General features: G+C 41.1%; 1 protein-coding gene across 1 annotated transcript; it reads left to right on the forward strand.

The window, feature by feature from the left end:
• Positions 1–224: 224 nt before the first annotated feature.
• LOC120060596 lies at positions 225–8785 on the forward strand. The gene is made up of 7 exons (XM_039009972.1): positions 225–311; positions 723–867; positions 6113–6326; positions 6668–6783; positions 6936–7056; positions 7325–7435; positions 8235–8785. Exons 2-7 carry the CDS (start codon positions 743–745, stop codon positions 8289–8291), a joined length of 744 nt encoding a protein of 247 aa, XP_038865900.1. The 5' UTR covers positions 225–311; positions 723–742; the 3' UTR covers positions 8292–8785.
• Positions 8786–17091: the final 8306 nt, after the last annotated feature.

The following is a 17091-nucleotide window of genomic DNA, read 5'->3' on the forward strand; positions in this document are numbered from 1 at the left end:
CAACTTCTCACTGGATAGGCAGGGGTAGAGGTTGTTTCTGGACAGAGTCATATTCACATATTTAGCAGGAACTAAAGGAAGGTGACATCTTCATGAATCAAAATAAAAATGACTTTGGTGTCAACCTAACAAGACTCATTCAATCTGTATTGTGCTTTCCCATCAGTAAGTAGCCAGTGTGTGTTTGTTTTAGTGTTTTGATCACTGGAGGGAGAGGACACGGACATCCAGAGCAGTCACTATACTGTGTGTACAGAGAGAGAGGAGAGGGGCACGTGAAGTTCTGCTATGCTGGTGGAAGTGGACCAAAGGTAGCGACATGATTTGTAATGTATCATTCTCTAACACGTTGAACAGAGGGACTGTTTAATATGTGATGTTGCCTTTGTTTGAGAGCCAAGTTGGCTATAAGGTTCCATATTTCAGCGTTTCTCAATCCATTTCTGATGATCCCCAGGATGTATACATTTTTGTTCTAACCTGCACTAGCAAACCTGATTCAAGGGAATCAGCTTGGTTATTGATGAATTAGTTTGGCGTTTGGGTGTGCTAATGCAGGGCTGAAATAAGAAGGTCCACATCCGGGTGTGCAACCAAGGAATGGATGGAGAAATGCTGCCATATTTCAATGTGTCGCATTCACATGGGTGAAGTATGGCAGCCATTTTGTGCTGAAGCGCTCCCAGGTTCCCACCCACACACGGCCTGTTTGTGTTGGTCAGAGTCTAGATGCCAGAGGCAGATGGAGGAGGCAGTGTGGCTGTGGCTGGAGGGTCGCAGAGTGACCAGAGCCTTCCAACTGTGGCTCAGAGTCCACCATCGCCACCAAGAGGCCTCACGGCTGGGCCGGGCTCACCTAATGCGCAGGTAGGCTGTTGGTTTTAAGTATTCACCCCACTTGGATTTTGGGGATTTAATTAAATTTAGATTTTTTTTGTCAATGAATTACACAAAATATTCTGTAATGTCAAAGTAGAAGAAATTCAAAAATAGAAAAAAATAACAATTAATGAAAAATATAACAAGTATTCACCCCCGAGTCAATACAGGTTAGAAACACCTTTAGCAGATTACAGCTGTGAGTTTTCTTGGGTAAGTTTCAGGCAGGTAGCCTAGTGGTTAAGTGTTGGGCCAGTAATTGAAAGGTCGCTGGTTTGAATCCCTGAGTTGATTAGGTGAAACATTTGCCGATATGCCCTTGAGCAAGGTATTTAACCCTAATTGCTCTTGTAAGTCGCTCTGGATAAGTGCATTTGCCAAATGACTCAAATGTAAATGTAATAGTTTTACACACCTGGATTGCGCAATATTTGCCCATTTAGTATTTGCAAAATTCTTCAAGCTCTGTCAAGGTGTTGGGGTCATGGCTAGACTGCAATTTTCAAGTCTTGTCATAGATTTTCAAGCAGATTTAAGTCAAAAGTGTAACTTGGTCAATCAGGAAAATTCACTGTCTTCTTGGTAAGCAACTCATGTAGATTTGGTCTTGGGTTTTTGTCCTGCTGAAAGGTTAATTCCTCTCCCAGATTCTGGTGTAAAGCAGGTTTTCCTCTAGCATTTTGCCTGTGCTTAGCTCCATCCCGTTTCTTTTTATCCTGAAAAACTCCAGTCCTTGCCGAGGTTAAGCATACTCATACCATGATGTAGCCACCACCATGCTTGAAAGTAAGGAGGCAGGTACTCAGAGATATTGTATTGGATTTGCCCCAAACATAATGGATTTAGGCCCAAAAGTTTATTAATTTGCCATGTTTTGGGATATTTTCCGTTTGTGTATTTGTGTTCTTTTCACTCTGTCATTTAGGTCATTATTGTGGAGTAACAACAATGTTGTTGATCCATCCTCAGTTTTCTCCCATCACAGCCGTTGAACTCTGTAACTGTTTTAAATCACCAATGGCCTCATGGTGACATCCCTGAGCAGTTTCTTTCCTGTCCTGCAGCTCAGTTCAGAATGACTGTATCTTTGTTGTGTCTGGGTGGTTTAATACATCATCCACAGCATAATTATTAACTTGACCATACTTAAAGATATATTCCATGTCTGATTTGAAAAGCTCCCTGGTCTTTGCAGTAAAATCTGTGCTTGAAATTCAGTACTTGACTTTGGGACCTTATGGTATGTATGTATGGGGGACAGAGGAAGGGATAGTCATTAAAAAAATCATGTCAACCTCTATTATTTCACACAGATTTAGTCCATGTAACTTAATATGTGATTTGTTAAGCCAAATTGTACACCTGAACTAATTTAGGTTTACCAAAACAAAAGGGGTGAATACTTTTGCAACAACCGTTTTAGTTATTTAATTTGTTAACATTTTAGGATTTTTCTTATCACTTTGACATTATGGGATATTTTGTATAGATCAAGGACAAAAAAAATCACAACTAAATCCATTTCAATCCCACTTTGTATGCAACATTTTTTGAAAAATTCCAACTAAAATGTAATTTGAAATGTAATCCCGAAAGTAATTATTTATCATGAGGGCCATAAACAATAACTAGTAATTCTGCATACTCCCAAGAAATGTAATGACGATTTGCGGGCAGTGGGTTTAGAACAAGCGTCTACTAGATGACTAAAATGGATGCCAAGCAGTGATGCCAAGCAGTGATGCAGCCAGTCAAGATGCTCTCATGATAATTCCTTAGTGATGTGGACACCAAGGAACTTGAAGCTTTCCACCCGCTCCACTACAGCCCCGTTCATGTGGATGGGGCGTGCTCGGCCTTCCGTTTCCTGTAGTCCACGATCAGCTCCTGTCGTTGAGGGAGAGGTTGTTGTCCTGGCACCACACTGCCAGGTCACTGACCTCCTCCCTATAGTCGGTCTCAACAGTGCCTAAAATGAACATCTGGCAAATGCGGGTAGATTTTAGCATTGGCGGGTAATGTCTATTTCATCAGCCATGTTGGCGGGTGGTCAGGGCTCCACAGTGCATTTCACTCGCATTTGTGAATAAAAATAGTGAAGTATGATCACATTTATAGTAAAATAAATGCTTCAGTAGCTGTTTTCAAAGTATTTCTGTCATTTTGTTTCATAGCTGGTAAATTAATCGCACAAAGTAAAATAACTACAAATCCTATGACCTATCCCACCTCTGCCTGGCTTGGTGCTGTGTGCACATGAAGAGCTGAGTGAAAGATTCATTTTTAGAAGCGCTGCGCACAGGCATAAATGTTGGTCTAATTTACTTGAAATTAAAGTCTACAAAAGTGGGACTTTGTCCTTGTGTTTGTCTATTTCCATTGTTTTGTTCACAAAGCTAGGCTGTTTTAAAATGTTTGAGTTTAAACTGCTAGGGAAGAGAAGACAACGATTCTACAAGTCAGACTCAATCTCACTGGCACAAACATGACTCGAGTCACGTTACCACGGTAACGTCCCGCACTTAAAGGGGGCAGGTGAACATTTGTCTTATCTGTGTTATTTTGGTTGAAAAAATATTCAGGTCACAAAAAATAGAATCAAACAATATACCACATTACGTCTTACTAGTAATAAATATATTGTTTTAGAAACATTACAAAGCATGCTCATCTGTTTTTTTTTGGTGTAATTTCTGATAAAAAATCTGAGTAGCTGGTAGATTTTTACATCTATCTGCCACAGTGGCTGGTGGACTCTTCACAAAATCATTGTCGGTGATCAGTCCAACCACCGTCGTGTAGTCAGCGAATTTAATGATAGTGTTGGAGTCATGCGTGAACAGTGAGTACAGGAGGGGACTATGCACACACCTCTGAGGGGCCCCCGTGTTGAAGGTCAGCGAGGCAGATGAGTTGTTGCCTACCCTCACCACCTAGGGGGGGGCCCGTCAGGAAGTCCAGGATCCAGTTGCAGAGAGAGGTGTACAGTCCGAGGTTCCTGAGCTTAGTGATAAGCTTGGAGGGCACTATGGTGTTGAATGTTGAACTGTAGTCAATGAACAGTATTCTCACACACTACAGCAAAACTTTTTATAGTCCTGTACCCCTTCAAACATTCAACCTCCAGCTGCGTACCCCCTCTAGCACCAGGGTCAGCGCACTCTCAAATGTTTTTTTTTGCAATCATTGTAAGCCTGCCACACATACACACTATGATACATTTATTAAACATAAGAATGAGTGTGAGTTTTTGTCACAACCCGGCTCGAGGGAAGTGACAAAGAGCTCTTATAGGACCAGGGCACAAATAATAATAATAATCAATCATTTTGCTCTTTATTTAGCCATCTTACATATAAAACCTTATTTGTTCATCGAAAATTGTGAATAACTCACCACTGGTTAATGAGAAGGGTGTGCTTGAAAGGATGCACATAACTCTGCAATGTTGGGTTGTATTGGAGAGAGTCTGTCTTAAATAATTTTCCACACACAGTCTGTACCTGTATTTAGTTTTCATGCTAGTGAGGGCCGAAAATCCACTCTCACATAGGTACGTGGTTGCAAAGGTCATCAGTGTCTTAACAGCGCGATTTGCCAAGGCAAGAAACTCTGAGCTCAGCCCTATCCAGAAATCCGGCAGTGGCTTCTGATTAAATTACATTTTCACAGAACCCCTTGTTGCAATTTCGATGAGGCTCTCTTGTTCAGAAATTGGTAAGTGGACTGGAGGCAGGGCATGAAAGGGATAAGGAATCCAGTTGTTTGTGTCATCCGCTTCGGGAAAGTACCTGCGTAATTGCGCACCCAACTCACTCAGGTGCTTTGCTATATCACATTTGACATTGTCCGTAAGCTTGATTTCATTTGCACACAAAATAATAATACAAGGATGGAAAGACCTGTGTGTTGTCCTTCTTAATGCAGATAGAAAAGAGCTCCAATTTCTTAATCATAGCCTCAATTTTGTCCCGCACATTCAATATAATTGCGCAGAGTCCCTGTAATCCTAGATTCAGATCATTCAGGCGAGAAAAAACATCACCCAGATAGGTGTCAAGCCCTGACCTTAGAGAGACCTTTTTACGTCTCTATTTTGGTTTGGTCAGGGTGTGATTTGGGGTGGGCATTCTATGTTTTTGTTTTCTATGATTTTGTATTTCTATGTTTTGGCCGGGTATGGTTCTCAATCAGGGACAGCTGTCTATCGTTGTCTCTGATTGGGAACCATACTTAGGTAGCCCTTTTCCCTCCTTTCAGTGTGGGAAGTTAACTTTGTTTGTGGCACATAGCCCTTAAGCTTCACGGTTGTTTTGTATTGTTTATTGTTTTTGTTCGTGTCACCTTTATAAAAGGAATATGTACGCTCACCACGCTGCGCTTTGGTCCTCTTCATTTGACGGCCGTGACAATCCGACTTGAGTCCAAGTCATGTGACGCGTGCCCACACCTCTGGGTTATAGCCCCCATCTCACCTAATCTGCATCAGATGTGCTCATAAATGTGCTGCTACTCACTGAATGTTTCAGAGATAAAGTTATGGTAGACTACTGCCTGCATTTCATCAAATGCTCGCAGTCAAACAACCATTAATAGGCCTACTGCACACCTCTGGTTATTTTCCTCTGTTTGGTCGGGACTGTGTTCACACCATTTTGATTGAACCATGGTGCATTGTTTAGTGCGCTCCCGAATGCGGATAGTGTTCACACCAGTCCAAACGAACCGAACTAAGGGGGAAAACCGCTCCAAAACAATTTGTTGTGAAAGCCCAAATGGTTTGAAGGCGTGTGCTTTGTCAGTGGCTGTGATGTAGCATTCAGCCAGGAGTTGATGGACAGTCGGAAGATTGAATGAAATGGTAGTGTAGGCGGGACATCCCAGCTTGAAGTGGTGTCAGATTTCAGAGTTCGCTTTCCCCTGCTTAGATGTTGCATGCATCAAGCAATGGTTGCGTGCCACGTCATTGACTGTGTCATCGACTGACAGATTTATATAGCATGTAGAACCACGCTAGTCCCCTCTTTAGGGGACTTAACATCTAAGAAGTTTTAATAATAAGTATTTATTGAATCACATACAGTGCATGTCATCTGTAACTTTTTAGTCCCATTACAGTTGAAGTTGTAAAACGGCATCACATTGCTTGCCCTTGGATTCTTTGATTGTGGGCATGTCAAGACCTTTACTTCCCAATTGGTAATCTCGATGCTGTCTTTTTTGTCCCGTATAGGTCTTTTCAGGTCTGGCGAGGGGTAGTGAGGGAGAGCCTGTCAACTTTTCAGACGACGGAGTCACGGCTACGCACCCACCAGACCCAATCAGCTTTCAGTGTCTGGAGGAGGCGCACCGTGTCCCATAATCTCTTAAGTGACCTGGTCCAGAGAACAAAATCCAGGCAGAGGAGGAGTCTGCTGAGATCATCACTCCACACCTGGCACCAAGAGGTATCTTTTGGGAAGAATCATAATGGAGTTGATAACGTGATTTGGATTCTTTCATTAGACCAGTCATTATTGGGTTAAGTCCAGAGGAAGCTGATGAATGACAGTATACCATGTGTTTGATAAGGTTTCATTAATTCCATTCCTATGAGCCTGTCCTCTAAATGAAAGTGACACCAGCCACCACTAGTTGAGCCCTTCTGTCTTTGCATGGTTATGCTACTGCACAGAGATGCATATAATATCAATAGTCCTATTTCTATGACCTGCTGTCACCCTTATGTGTAGCAGGTAAGTAGGTAGTAGGTAATGTCCTATTTGTCTTTGTTTTCCACCTGCATCAGGTCCAGTTGTGTAAAAGACGATCTCTACACCTCTCACAGAAGTACTTTGCCTGTTGGGTGAACAGAATTGGCATCAGACGCATTGAAAGGAAGAATCAGTTGGAGGCTAGACTGAGGTACGTCTCATGGCTGTATGTATCTGAATGGAGACAAATGTTACTTTTAGTCTGTATACAAAAGTAGTTGGTGTAAGCAAAGTAAATTAATGTTTATTAAATCATCAATATAATTGAACCTTTGATAACACCTCTCTCTCTCACTTCCAAAGGGAGTGTCTACGGCGGTGGCGTTTAGGTGTGCTGCTGAAAAGAGCTCGGAGGAGACTCGCCCAGGTGTTGTGGGTCAGCTGGAGAGACCAGACCGCTGCTGCACTCCTACTCACGACCCTGGTAAGAAAGCAAAGTGCTGTCCCGCACATTGGGACACTTATAGAAGTGGACTTATTAGGAATCACCTTAGGTTACAGTGACACTTTTTAATGAGCCACCTGTTTTGTAATGTATTCGCTTAACTTAATGGTTATTATTTATGCATTTAAAGTTGTCATGAGCTGTTATGAATGCTTACTGCATATTTTATAGTGCATATTACCACCTGTGTGTAAGGCATTGTAATTCAGTTTCCTTTGTTTGTTTGTGTGACCACTCCTCTCTGCAGCACACTGACCGACTGCAGCAGGGGGCGTGGCTGACTTGGAGGAAGAGACGCATCAGAACCCGGGTGTCTGAGACCTTTGCCGCGCAACTGGACCACGCCCTCATTGCGCAGGTGAGACAGAGCAAGTTCCCATGTGTTTTTGTATAGAGGACTAGCCATTCTCTTATTCTATAATTATACCGGAGTCAGCATTATTTAAAATCTCCCTGGTTAGCCTATAACTTTACCAGAGGTCATTTTTTTTCCTTGTTAAAGGAGTAGTTCACTATTTTAAATCTTGTTAACTTTGTTCCTCACCCTGAAAGTAGTCCATGGTTCAGTTCTTTTAAACATCCATTACAAACATCAACAAACCTTATCCACCACAAGCTAACACTCAATGGAAGTGCTGGGGGCATGTGAGCATGTTTAAAAAAAGAATGTCCAAATCACCTGAAGTCACTTCAAATCAACTCCATATTTGGTTTGATGTTACTTAAAGGTGATTTGGCCATAAAAAGTAAAGAACATTCCCCCATCACTTCCATTGATTGTTAGCTTGTGATGGCTGAAGTTTTGTGGCTGTTTAAAGAAAACAACCATGGATTACAGTTTCTCCTGGCCCATAGACTACTTTCAGAGTGAGAAACCATCTAACATCATGCTGTAAAATAGTGAACTACTCCTTTAATAGTTATTACAACAAATATCAGAATTTTTTATGGTAACTAAAATCTCTAAATGTATAGAGTTCTTTGGTTCTCCTGTCGTTCTACCTAGAGCCTTCTATTTGCAGAGTTGTGACAGGCTCTGATTGTACCTGGTTGAACCATCAGCTACTGCATATCAAACATCACTGTGGTTGAAGCAGGTCAGTGGCAGTGCACCGCTACAACAGCTAGAGAGTTTGTTTCTGTGTTTCTTACTGTAGGTGTTCAACATGTGGCGGCAGAAGCATGCTCTTCGCTCCACAGCGACCGACACGTGACCTACAGTATAGGGAGAAGTAGCTGTCTACGCCTGTCCTCTGCTCTGTCAACCCTTGACCTCTTACCTCTCCCCCCCAACTCCTAGCCCCTATATGGTAGAGGAGATCACGAGTAGTGTGTGATTTTTCACCATACTACCAGCACAGCACTTCATATTTCAAAATAGAGGTTAACTTTTTGTTTTTTTGGGTCAATGTCATCTGGCAACAGTCATTGCTCACATTTCAAATGTATTGTTTTGAAAACATGTGCCAACCATTCTCATAGATGTTGGCTTTTACCTCCTTTGACATTGGAGAGCTCCTTTGAATGTTCTTAGAAGTGGGGAAACTACTAACACGAGGGGAAACTAATGAGAACAGCTTCGAGACATAATAGATACACTGTTCATATGTCACACTATTAATCCTGGAAAGCAGCACACTGTGCGTGAGTGACACTATTATAACGAATTTAACTCCAGTATTTGAAATTCTTTCACAATAAATACCATTCTGTGTAGACTTTTGTTTTTGTGTTTCCCAATTGAACTGTGATTGTCTTCATGATATGATAACTTTGAAATTGTAATCAGAATATGAAACAATCACAATATGTCCCATATGTAGAAATAAGCAGACAAAACACAATACTTAAATGGATAGGTAGGTAGAAGGTGGATATGTAAATAAATGGATGAATGGTTAGGTGGATAGGTAAATTGTTAGGTAGAAAAGGGAGGTGGGTATGTAGGAAGGTTTTCATTAGTTTAGGCAGCAGCCACTGAATAAACCTGTAGTTGGAGTTATGATTACGTTTGAATAAGAACATGACTTGTAAACATGGTTGTGTTAAAAAAAATCACTTTAAGGGTGAAAACATACAGTAGAACTACAGTACAGTATAAACCTATTCTCTGGACCACACTGCTGTCTGTCACCATTATCCTCACCATGTCTCTTTTCTTCTAAACATATTCCCCTCTGTCTGTTCTCACCTTTTCCTCAGACTCTTTTTGCCTTTTTCTGAGGAGCCTATTTCTCTTGCTGGCTGTTATTTTCCACTCCCTTTACTAGCTTTTTACCTGCCTTTGCTTCTTTTTCTTGTTGCCTTTCCCTTCCTGAATTAAGTCAGTTTGTATGGCAATTTGCATATACTCCAGAATGTTATGAAGAGTGATCAGATGAATTGCAATTAATTGCAAAGTCCCTCTTTGCCATGCAAATGAACTTAATCCCCAAATAACATTTCCACTTCATTTCAGCCCTGCCACAAAAGGACCAGCTGACATCATGTCAGTGATTCTCTCGTTAACACAGGTGTGAGTGTTGACAAGGACAAGGCTGGAGATCACTCTGTCATGCTGATTGAGTTCGAATAACAGACCGGAAGCTTCAAAAAGCAGGGTGGTGCTTGGAATCATTGTTCTTCCTCATGTCAACCATGGTTACCTGCAAGGAAACACGTGCCGTCATCATTGCTTTGCACAAAAAGGGCTTCATAGGCAAGGATATTGCTGCCAGTGGTTCAATTGTTGTGAAGAAGGCTTCAGGGCACCCAAGAAAGTCCAGCAAGCGCCACGACCGTCTCCTAAAGTTGATTCAGCTGCGGGATCGGGGCAGCAGGCAGGTGTGAGTGCATCTGCACGCACAGTGAGGCGAAGACTTGGAGGATGGCCTGGTGTCAGGAAGGGCAGCAAAGAAGCCACTTCTCTCCAAGAAAAACATCAGGGACAAACTGATATTCTGCAAAAGGTACAGGGATTGGACTGCTGAGGACTGGGGTGAAGTCATTTTCTCTGACGAATCCCCTTTCCAATTGTTTGGGGCATCCGGAAAAGCTTTTCCGTAGAAGAAAAGGTGAGCGCTACCATCAGTCCTGTGTCATGCCAACAGTAAAGCATCCTGAGACCATTCATGTGTGGGGTTGCTTCTCAGCCAAGGGAGTGGGCTCACTCACAATTTTGCCTAAGAACACAGCCATGAATAAAGAATGGTACCAACACATCATCCAATAGCAACTTCTCCCAACCATCCAGGAACAGTTTGGTGACGAACAATGCCTTTTCCAGCATGATGGAGCACCTTGCCATAAGGCAAAAGTGATAACTAAGTGCCTCGGGGAACAAAACATCAATATTTTGGGTCCATGGCCAGGAAACTCCCCAGACCTTAATCCCATTGAGAACTTACATTTACATTTACATTTAAGTCATTTAGCAGACGCTCTTATCCAGAGTGACTTACAAATTGGACAAGTCAGTTAAGAACAAATTCTTATTTTACAATGACGGCCTAGGAACAGAGGGTTAACTGCCTTGTTCAGGGGCAGAACGACAGATTTGTACCTTGTCAGCTCGGGGATTTGAACTTGCAACCTTTCAGTTACTAGACCAACGCTCTAACCACTAGGCTACCCTGCCGCCCCGTGGTGGTCAATCCTCAAGAGGCGGGTGGACAAACAAAAACCCACAAATTCTGACAAACTCCAAGCATTGATTATGCAAGAATGGGCTGCCATCAGTCAGGATGTGGCCCAGAAGTTAATTGACAGCATGCCAGGGCGGATTGCAGAGGTCTTGAAAAAGAAGGGTCAACAATGCAAATGTTGACTCTTTGCATCAACTTCATGTAATTGTCAATAAAAGCCATTGACACTTACGAAATGCTTGTAATTATAGTTCACTATTCCATAGTAACATCTGACAAAAATATTTGAAGACACTGAAGCAGCAAACTTTGGAAATTAATATTTGTGTCATTCTCAAAACTTTTGGCCACACTTTGAATAACTGAAGTTAATAATAATAATAATAACAATTTATTACATTTGTCAAGCAATTTTATTAGACAAGAATAATCTCAAAATTCATAAAAGTTTTTAAAAAGTAAAAATAAATAAAATTGAGCCTTTAGAAAGTATTCACACTCCTTGACTGCTTGAATTTTAAATTGATTAAATTGTGATATTTTTCCACTGGCCTACACACTATACCCCATAATGTCAAAGTGGAATTATGTTTTCATACATTTTTAGAAATTAATTAAAAATGAAAAGCTGAAATGTCTTGAGTCAATAAGTATTCAACCCATTTGTTATGGCAAGCCTCAACAGTGGCCTCAACAGAGCAAATGAAACAGCGCCCCTCTGTGTAGCCCATATATTTGATGCTGTCAGGTCAAAAAGAGTATGACATTGTTGCTGCCCGTAGAATCTAATGCAAGGGAAGCCAGCAAGCATTTGGCCTCCCTTGATTAAAAAAAACTAAAATAATAGACAGTCAGTGTTGAGCTAAACTGAGTGACCTCAGCTGTGAATGGTCCTGGTGCACCAAAAAAATAAAATAAAAAAATAAAATAAAAAAAAGTGTCAAGGGAAGCCAGTTCGGATTTGGCTTCACACCAATCACATCACATCAGAAGCCAAACTTCATTGACAGAAAATCTTTAATTGTTTCATCTCGTTGTTGTCCTCCGGTGGCTAGATTACTTTCCTAAATTAGCCATTGATGGAGATAAGGGTTTGGACTTGAGGTTTTACTTAATACTCCGTACTGGCCAATAATCATAACGGCGATTCTGATCCAACAATAAATTCATACATTGTGCCCCTGGCCTCAGAGGATGGAAGTTCAACATGTAGCTAGATGTAGTAGGCTTAATGTTAACTAGCTGGCCTGTCATATCATTACTCATGAAAGGAAGATAGGCTAGCGAGAAAGCATTTAAGCCAGGTAGCCTAGGACAACAAAAAGAGTGTGTACTGTATGACAGATTCATAGACCGTTTAGGCAACAAGAGGAGGATGGCATTTCTCTACAAGTAGGATGAGTCAACATGTGTTTTATACTTGCAAGCACATGTGCACACATCAGTACCATGGACAGCTACATCGTATTTTGTTTACGTTGATTGGACTACATCGTTTGTGGTATCTTTTAGTCTCTGTATTAGACTAAGCATAGGTGATTAGATGATGTTGAAATGTTATAATTAAAATGGTGCTGGAATAGTAGAGGCAGGCACTTGTTTTCCTTGCGTCTTGCGGTAACTCTCCGTGTTTCTAAATCGATAGTTGTTTAGTAGTCCGAAGATGTCGGAAACATTAACTTGCTTGACCATGCTGTAGGTCATGTAACTGTTTGTGACATGCAATATGTTTTATGATGATACAAAGGTGTAGTTGAATTAATTCTGCCACTGTCTTCTTATTGTCTCGGCCTTAGGCCTATATATCACGGTGTCAAGGCATATGAACCAACAGGTTATACTGTAGTGCAAACAACGCAATTATCGCAACATATTAGGTTGCAATATGGCTTTTATTAATGCCTGGCAAAGAAGGGCACCTATTGGTACTGTAGATGGGGGAAAAAAGCTGACATTGAATATCCCTTTGAGCATGGCGAAGTTGTTAATTACACTTTGGCTGGTGTATCAATACACCCAATCGCTACATAAAATACAGACGCCATTCCTAACTTAGTTGCCGGAGAGGAAGGAAACGGCTCAACGATTTCAACATGAGGCCAATGGTGACTTTAAAACAGTTAAGAGTTTAATGGCTGTGATAGGAGAAAACAGAGGATGGATCAACAACATTGTAGTTACTCCACAATACTAACTTAAATGATAGAGTGAAAAGAAGGAAGCTTGTACAAAATAAAAATATTTTTAAAAACATGCATCCTGGTTTCAATAAGGCACTAAAGTAAAACAGTAAAACATTTGCCAAAGAAATTTACTTTATGTCCTGAAAACAAAGGGGGATTATGTTTGGGGCAAATCCAACAACTCCTCACTGAGTACCATTCTTCATATTTTCTAACATTGTGGTGGGCTGCATCATGTTATGGGTATTCTTGTCATCGGCAAGGGGGTTAAGGATAAAAAATAAACAGAATAGAGCTAAGCACAGCCAAATCCTAGATGAAAACCTAGTAAAGTCTGCTTTCCTAAAGACACTGTGAGACAAATACTCCAAAAGTAAGAGGCCAAGTAATAATACTAGAGTTGCTTACCAAGATTACTTCCTGAGTGGTCTAGTTACAGTTTCGACTTAAATCGGCTTGAAAATCTATGGCAAGACTTGAAACCAACTTGACAGCTTGAAGAATAAAAAAAAATGAATGTGTAAGTATTGTACAATCCAGGTGTGCAAAGCTCTTAGAGACTTACCCATAAAGACTCATAGCAGTAATCGCTGCCAAAGGTGATTCTAAGATGTATTGACTCAGGGGTGTGCATACATATGTAAATGAGATTTCTATATTTAATTTTCAATTTGCAAAAATGTCTAAAAACATGTTTTCACTTTATCATTATGGGGTATTGTGTGTAGATGGGTGAGAAAAAAAAACATTTAATCAATTTTGAATTCTGGCTGTAACACAAAATGTGGATTAAGTCAAGGGGTATGAAAGCAACAATCAAATTGACTACAAACTCAAACACAATTAGATTTCTAAAAAAGCTTTTTTTATATGAACTGAACAAAAATAAATGCAACATGCAACAATTAAAAAGTCAATTGAAATTAATTAATTAGGGGAAAGTTGTACAACTGAATGTGTCTTCCGCATTTAACCCAACCCCTCTGAATCAGAGAGGTGTGGGGGGCTGCCATAATCAACATCTACGTCTTCGGCGCCCGGGGAACATTGGGTTAACTGCCTTGCTCAGGGGCACAACGACTGATTTTTACCTTGTCAGCTCGGGGATTCGATCCAGCAACCTTTCGGTTACTGGCCCAACGCTCTAACCACTAGGCTATCTGCCACCACTCATTAGGCCCCAATCTATGGATTTCACATGACTGGGCAGTGATGCAGCCATGGGTGGGCCTTGGAGGGCATCGGCCCACCCACTTGGCAGCCAGGCCCAGCTAATCAACATTAGTTTCTCCCCGCAAAAGGGCTTTATTACAGACATAAATACTCCTCAGTTTCATCAGCTGTTCGGACGATCCCGCAGGATGTGGAGGTCCCGGGCTGGCGTGGTTATACGTGGTCTGTGTTTGTGAAGCCAGTTGGACATATTGCCAAATTCTCTAAAACAATGTTGGAGGCAGCTTATAGTAGAGATATTAACATTCAATTCTCTGGCAACAGCTCTGGTGGACATTCCTGCAGTCAGTAAGCCAATTTCACGGTCTCTCAAAACATCTGTGGCATTGTGTTAAAGTGGCCTTTTAATGTTCCCAGCACAAGGTAAGTAAAGGGTCTGAATAGTTATGTAAATGTATGTGTTTTTTATTTTTAATAACCTGTTTTTGCTTTGTCATTATAGGGTATTGTATGTAGATGAGATTATTATAATTTTTTATCAATTTTACAATAAGGCTGTAACATGTTTTTTGGGGTGAAAATGTCAAGGGGTCTGAATACTTTCCGAATGCACTGTATATAAACCTTCATGCATTTGGTTGTTGGATATATTTGGGGCATTCTTTCTTCCTGCCTAAGTCAAGGTCTGCCTCCCAAATGACACCCAAAACCTAAGTATCCCTCACACTACTTTTGACCAGGACCCACAGGGTGCAAGTTGGGATACTTAGGTTGCCTAATTCGGATCGGTTTTCCACTAGTTGGTATTTTGACCAATCACATCAGATCTTTTCAGAGCTGATCTATTTGTTAAAAAAAAAATCAATTAGTGAAAAGAAAATCTGAATTGGCCTGCCTGTCTAAACGTAGTCATTGTGGTCTTCAACAATTCAGTACTACTGATCTATAGTGAGAATAATGACCTCTGCAGTCCCATCTGTCTAAAGTCCAAGTTCAAAGATTTAGCGGACATAAGGAACCCGGGAGATGTGACATAGGTAGCCTTCCATAAAAAAAAACTTGTGGGGCTGTCCCCCAAATGAACGGCAGAGGGTGCTTCCCCTCAAAATAAGTTTTCTACACATATACTGTGTTATGGCTACCTATAGGGTAGTATAGACCACAAAATATATATCTAATGAAGCCTGTGCTGCTCCCCTCCTCTCTACCTAATGTTCCCTCAGTCCCTCAGTTTCCCTTATGTCCGGTTAGTTTGGCTGCTCAGCCTACCTTAGTTGTCCCTCAAACATCATAGCCCTGTCATTCCCAACCAATCAGAGCTCTAGAATGTGCACCTGCCCACTCAGGTCAGAGTGTTATCGTCGTCTGGAGAGAGAAGACGCACATATTTCTGAGGACTTTTTATCGTCGACAGGAACACGAATGTCTGAAATAATCACAAAATCATTTCGATTACCACAGTTACTATGACACCAAGTCAAGATGATGGTGTGTGCTTAATGTGTGGTGGTGAAGAGGAAAAGGAAACAAAAACCCTGAAATGAGAAGCATCCGCATCGTTCTTATATCCCGTAGAGGGTCACAACCCAAGTCAGAGTCAGCATAAGTATAATAGCAGTTTAGTAATAGTAATAGCAGGGCATTGACAACCGACTGCTCAGACAGGTGAGGGCATAATACTAGATAATAATAATACTTTATTCAACTTCTATAGTGCTTTTCATTACTCTCAAAGCGCTTGAAAAAAACCGAAACAAGAATCGAATAAAACATCTATATGATAAGAGTAGGTCTGGACTACTCATTCTGAACACGGTAAACGTCACCAACTGACACTCATAATCTATGCAACTCCAGACTGGTATTTCCATTTTTAATGGGTTTCAGTGAGTTCTGAAACAAGGTGGAACTGGAACAGGCTCTCTGTAGGCTAATATGCCACCTTCCAGTGGAGTACATGATACATTCATTAGAGGTGCAGCTGTCTGTGTGTCTAGGTCTATGGCATTTGATATGTAATCGTGCCCGGAGACACATGGATCACAGTTCAGGCTTAATTAAGCCAAAGGGTTCCCCTCTCCACTATCATGTTCCTCTGGTCTCCTACTACCCTGGGACTAAGGGGCTTACCATATCAAATTGTATTTGTCACATGCATACAACAGGTGTAGACCTTACAGTGAAATGTTTACTTACAAGCCCTTAACCAACAATGCAGTTAAGAAAAATACCATAAATAAATAAAAGAACAAATAATTAAAGAACAGCAGTAAAATAGCGAGGCTATATACAGGGGGTACCGGTACAGAGTCAATGTGCGAGGGCACCAGTTAGTCGAGGTAATATGTACATGTAGCAGTGGAGGCTGGTGCCTTGAAAATGTGAGGAGGATGGGAGACCCACAGTATAGGCGCGGAATGCACGGAGATGACAAAGTGTGTTTCAAAAATCGTCAAAGGCTAATTATTTTAACCTAAAGCATTTAATAAAGACATTTTTAGTACAATATTATGGGGAATGGGAATGAGAGGGCTACTTACACAGTGTTGGAAAGGGATCACAGCAGTGATTGAATGAATGAATGAGTTGAGGTGTTCAGAGGCTTGACCAGTGCAGGACAGGATTTGACTGAGAAGACAAAAAACAATGACACAACACAGTTAGACAAAAGAGCTAAGAATGAGTTAGTCCAAGCAAGGAGTAAAATCATTGATGTGTAATAATGTGATTGTGTATGTGATTGACTCTACATACAGTAATGAGAGAAAATGTATAGGGGTACTCACAGTAATTGGAGGGGAACATTCAATGTGCCAGTGGATGAGCGGGCACATGAGACCTGGCTTCAGTTCATGTCAGGAGAAAGTTGACAAAGGTAGCAGAGAGGAGTAGTCATTACCTCTTAAATCAGGGAACATGAGGGGACTTCATGTTCAGACACATTCCATTACAGCTGCACCATCATAGGTTTGGACGAGTTTCACTATGAACTTAAACATCTCAAAGTTCATAAAGTCAAAACACAGATTGCACAT

Source organism: Salvelinus namaycush, chromosome 16 (genome assembly GCF_016432855.1).
Source record: "Salvelinus namaycush isolate Seneca chromosome 16, SaNama_1.0, whole genome shotgun sequence".
In the NCBI taxonomy this organism is placed as follows: domain Eukaryota; kingdom Metazoa; phylum Chordata; class Actinopteri; order Salmoniformes; family Salmonidae; genus Salvelinus; species Salvelinus namaycush.

Coding starts and splice junctions, on each gene's coding strand:
- LOC120060596 (XM_039009972.1), top strand. CDS start 743: ATGGAGGAGGCAGTGTGGCTGTGGCTGGAGGGTCGCAGAGTGACCAGA. Junction 7,057..7,324: donor CACTCCTACTCACGACCCTG/GTAAGAAAGCAA, acceptor TCCTCTCTGCAG/CACACTGACCGACTGCAGCA. Junction 7,436..8,234: donor ACCACGCCCTCATTGCGCAG/GTGAGACAGAGC, acceptor TTCTTACTGTAG/GTGTTCAACATGTGGCGGCA.